Here is a 5037-nt window from a genome sequence, read left to right as displayed (position 1 = left end):
TATATCCCCTGGCCCAGCATTTGAATCAAAACAGTTCAAAATTAAAATTGATATTTATCAAACTATTTTCTATTACTTTTCCAAAAAAAAACTTCAGGACATCACCTTTTTTTTTTCTTAGGTCTTGAAAAATATTTTTTTAAATTCAATGACCTTTTCATGTTTGTCTTGACTGTGTGAACCCTGAAAATTGATTTTATGTCCATTCTTCCTCCTTCTCTCTCCCTGTATGTGTTAACACCAGGTCATCGGTAAAAGCAGTGAGAAGTCTGACGACAGCTCCATAGATGAGAAGTACCTCATCGCCACCTCGGAGCAGCCCATCGCAGCCTTCCTGAGGGAAGAGTGGCTCAAACCAGAGGACCTGCCCATCCGCTACGCCGGCTTTTCCACCTGCTTTAGACAGGAAGTGGGCTCCCATGGCCGAGACACCCGCGGGATTTTCAGGGTGCACCAGTTTGAGAAGGTTAGCTGTGGAAAAAAAAAAAAAAAACAACATTGAAATAAATAAATGGCCACTTTTTATTGTCACTTCATAAAATCATCAAAAATCTATGTGGCAGACACTAACCAAAGAATTCTGAATGAGAATAGTGATTATACACAAGTTAAATGGGTGTGTCATAACAAAAAGGATTTGTCCTTTTTGTTATGGTATTTAAAAACAATGTAGTGATCTTGTGGTTTTCTTTGTAGATTGAGCAGTTCGTCTACGCCTCCCCACATGACGGCAAATCTTGGGAGATGTTTGATGAGATGATCGGGACAGCAGAAGAGTTCTACCAGTCATTAGGAATTCCTTATCGCATTGTCAACATTGTCTCCGGTAGGTCCGACACATGCGCCTATGCATCAGTGCGCAGTTGGGAAGTACCATCTCTGACTTTTAATCCTTACCAATCACACATGGGGCGTTATCCACTTGCTGGCCATTTTGGTTCCGTTCAGTTCGTTACACTTTTTTTTTTTTTTTTTTTTTTTTTGCGTTTCCATTGTGAAAAGTTGTGGGTGGTACCTTTGGAACTATCCCTAATTCATTACCCCTCTGTTTGGGTTAGATAGCACACAGATCCAGTACTAAAAAACGGAGCTGGAAACACTGCGGTCCGTTGATTGGTCAGTACAATCATCGCTCTGTGCTCAGGGCTGAGCTGTAGCTCATTTGACCACTGTTCATATTGTGAACATTTTTACATACATTAGTAAACTATAACTATAACATTAAAGCATGTTTCGCAGCCTCTAGCAGCAGCTGCAGACTCAGAAAAAATGATTTAATCCACTGTGCCGACTTCCGGCAGCTTTTAAGGTGGAGAGTTTATTCGTAATGTTACTCAGTGCATGAGTTGATGACGTGAATCCATCAACACACCTTAAATATCAGTATAACAACTTTGACTGCTCCATCTCTTTTAATTGTCTCTCTTGGATGACATACTCTTTTAGCAAAAAGTGGATCTTGAAGCGTTTTAAAAAATGTATATTAACTACGACCGGATTGTGTGAACTTCATATATTCTTATCCTGAGTGTTGTTCCAAAGTACTCCAGCAGCACTAACCTGTTATTTATAAACATCCCATTGAGAGAGACTCTCACTCCAGCCTGCAGCCACGTTCTGTAAACAATAAACGGGATTTGGAGTTTCAAGTGCTGCTGGATGGAGCAGAGAGTGACAATAACCCCGCCCACATGTGAAAGTAATGTCTGTAGTGGAAACGCTAAACAGATCTAAGGTCCGGGTACCTCTTCATGGGTGTTACTTTTGGTTTCAAAGGTACTATACAGAAGGTTTCTGATGAAACCCAGCTATAGTTCCGTAAGCAATAGGCCCCAGGATCTACAACGTGAAGAAGAACTGTGGAAATTAAAGTTTCTAATGCATTTGCTTTTACATTTGCACTTCTTCACTTTTCAACTTTACACTTCAGAAAGTACCCAGCAATGGAAAACTAAATGCTTCAGAAGAAATTTCAGTATTTTCTTTTGAGGAAGTAAATTATTTGGCATGGTAAGAGCTGAAACGACAGGTCAATTAATCGATTGATTGATTGACGGGGGGAAAAAAAGCTTATAAGCGGTTTGCTCCATGTGCATGAACATCAGGTCATGACATTAGCTAACTACTTACTACTGTGCCATCATAGGTGCCCTGAATCATGCAGCCAGTAAGAAGCTGGATCTGGAGGCCTGGTTCCCGGGCTCCGGTGCCTTCAGAGAGCTGGTCTCCTGCTCAAACTGCACCGACTACCAGGCCAGACGCCTCCGCATCCGCTATGGACAGACCAAAAAGATGATGGACAAGGTGAGCGCTCTGTTCCGACGCAGCTCTGCAGCTCGACAAAGAGCTCGGCTTTTCCCGGACAACTCTTCTAATCCAAAATATTGGAAGATGCTTTATCCTGAACACGCGTCCTGTGTGTGTATGTTCTGTAGGCTGAGTTCGTGCACATGTTGAACGCAACCATGTGTGCCACCACTCGAGTGATGTGTGCCATCCTGGAGAATTACCAGACTGAGGAGGGCATCGTTGTTCCAGAGGTGCTCAGGGACTTCATGCCTCCAGGTAAACCAACAAGTGGTCCAAGTCACCTTTATTTGTTTATGTTATGCGTTTGTGTTGAAAAAAATAGCTGATGTAAGATTACTCCCAAATCTTTAAATCTATATCAGTATTGGTCTAAAAAAATATTATACAGTATTTGTTGGGCTGTGATATGTGATTGTGTCATGTTTAATGTTTTGTTTAATGTTGTACATTAAAACAGTAGGTTATATTTGTCAGTCTGAGAATTGGTGATACTGCTGTCCTTCGTGCATAAAAAGTTCCAAACTACAGATACATTTTGGCTGAACTAGTCCAGGGCACTAAATTTGAAATGCACAGTTGCAATCTTGATAATATCTAACATCTTTTTGAAGATGAAATATGCCGTAACATGCTTTGACAGACCGCTGGAATAATGTTTATTCTGGCTTTCAAAGATTTGCTGAATTGATTTCAGATGTGTGTAAGCTTTGGTTAAAACTAACTGTCTTATTGATTTAGTTGTAAAAAGTTATCTAATCATGTCGGAGAAATAATCATTTGACTGCAGAAGGGCTGTTTTTGGTTAATGCTGAGTCAGTCGTCCTTGTAACCTTTGTCACTGTTGTGTTTATGCTAGTTGCTTGTTGACTGCAAACACTGACTTTAGCAGTGATATGCAAGTTTGTTTAGCAAAGAATTGTCTCTCCTTCCTTTGGGGAAAACTAGATGCAGATGGATATCCTTAGAATGGACAAAATGTGATGCAGTGATACAGTGCCATATGGACCGAATCACAAAGTTTACAATAACTTCCAGATTAGAAAATCATCATCAAGAAAGAAGTAGTAAATAGGAAGAAAGTGGGGGAAAAACAAAAACAGGAAATAACCTGGAAAAAAGTGCTTAAAAATGTTTATTTTTCAAACATAATTTTAAATATCTATATACCTTTTTTACCTACTTTTTTTCTTTTTTTTTCTCTGGACATTTTTCCTTTTCACTTTTTTTTCTCTAAATCTACTTATTTCTTTCAGTTTCTTACAAAGTTGCTCATTGCCTTTTTTTTCAATAATTTGGAAAACAATTGCACCATTTTGCTCAGAGTTCATAGGTTTAAATACTTGTGAAAGGCGTCTGAAAGCAGCACAAGGAAAGTTTCAAACAGTTAGGCGCCGTCACAGTTGACCCACTGTTCTTTGAAGGCTTAAATGCATCTCGTCTATCCTGCAGGTTTGACAGAGATCATTAAGTTCGTCAAGCCCGCTCCTATTGATCAGGAGATGTCTAAGAAGTCAAAGAAACAGCAGGACGGAGGGAAGAAGAAGAAGCAGGGAGGAGGAGACCTGCCCAACGCCATGGAGACCATGTCCGTCAACGACTCATAGACTCCAGTAACACCACCGCTGTGTCCCTTCACCAACCACACAGACACACTGATGGCATGGAGCGTGGTGTTGATGATCAGGGTCGTTTAACTGCTGGAGAATGGTGAAACCATCTGTGTAATCGTTATAATGAAGGCTAGCTCTCTCCCATCTGTGTTTATCTGAGTGGATGGTCATATTCATCTCAGCTGTCGCTCCCCTCTCTCACATAAAGCACACTGAAAAAAAGGGATCTCCGTGCTCACTTCTACAGTCCACTTCAGAGTCCATCTGTCTGTCTTTCTGTCCGTCTGTCCCTTTCTCACATCTGCAGCAACACTGAGCCTAAAACAAACAGATAAGACCTCTAAAAGCTGTTTGTAGGACGCATATCGATATATATTCAAAATCAGCAGCTACATTTCTGGCTTCATTTTCACGGCAGTTAGTATATAAACAACTGATTATATACATGTTCGTTTTCAGGTTTTAGGGATCTGTAATTGGTGTTGAAAAGTGTTTTTTTTGAAAAAATATTAATAGTAACCAAAATCTTCACTCATCTGCTCTTCGTTGAGAACAAAACCGGCATCGCCTCTGAAAAATGGGGTCGATAACTGTCTGAAATGGTTCTGGGGTTAATCCAACTATAATTCCGAAATCAGTCCTGTAAACACGATCAGGTATCTGAAGCGTCTGTTTTAGGCTTCTCTTCACGACGTCTCTGACCACAATCATCATTTCCGACCATCATTGCGCGACGTCATCATTGACCATAACGCTTTTCATGGGCTTACGATTGAGACATTGACATTGCCTGTATGAACTCGCTAATATAAAGAGATATATATGATTGAGCATTGACAGTGGCACTCAGTGTAAACAAATATTAAATACAGTTGATATGGAAGATCTGTGTTTTTACTGAGTCTACAGTACGTCTTTAAAGTTTTAAAACTGTAGTATGTTTAAATCACCAACATTAAATCCTGTACACAAGAAAGAGCACTGAAGGTACGGTATCGGTGGAATCAGTCAGTCAGACTTTAATTGTATAGCACTTTTCACACAAGCAAAACACAAAGTGTAACACAAAGTGCCTAATACCCCCACCCCCCACCCCACCACCACCACTTTCCCCCTA

At 40.3% G+C, this 5037-nt stretch overlaps 1 protein-coding gene across 1 annotated transcript; it reads left to right on the top strand.

Annotated features, from left to right (window-relative positions):
- Positions 1-238: 238 nt before the first annotated feature.
- On the top strand, positions 239-4803 carry LOC121965512 (serine--tRNA ligase, cytoplasmic-like; the record flags this gene model as incomplete). Its single annotated transcript, XM_042515652.1, has 5 exons — positions 239-466; positions 697-826; positions 2147-2304; positions 2436-2565; positions 3760-4803. Coding segments are annotated over 5 exons (801 nt in total), but the record flags the coding sequence as incomplete, so codon positions are not given.
- Positions 4804-5037: the final 234 nt, after the last annotated feature.

Source organism: Plectropomus leopardus, unplaced genomic scaffold (assembly GCF_008729295.1).
Source record: "Plectropomus leopardus isolate mb unplaced genomic scaffold, YSFRI_Pleo_2.0 unplaced_scaffold20299, whole genome shotgun sequence".
NCBI lineage: Eukaryota > Metazoa > Chordata > Actinopteri > Perciformes > Serranidae > Plectropomus > Plectropomus leopardus.
The sequence above is the reverse complement of the archived record's forward strand: the minus strand, read 5'-3'. Positions and strand labels throughout refer to the sequence as shown.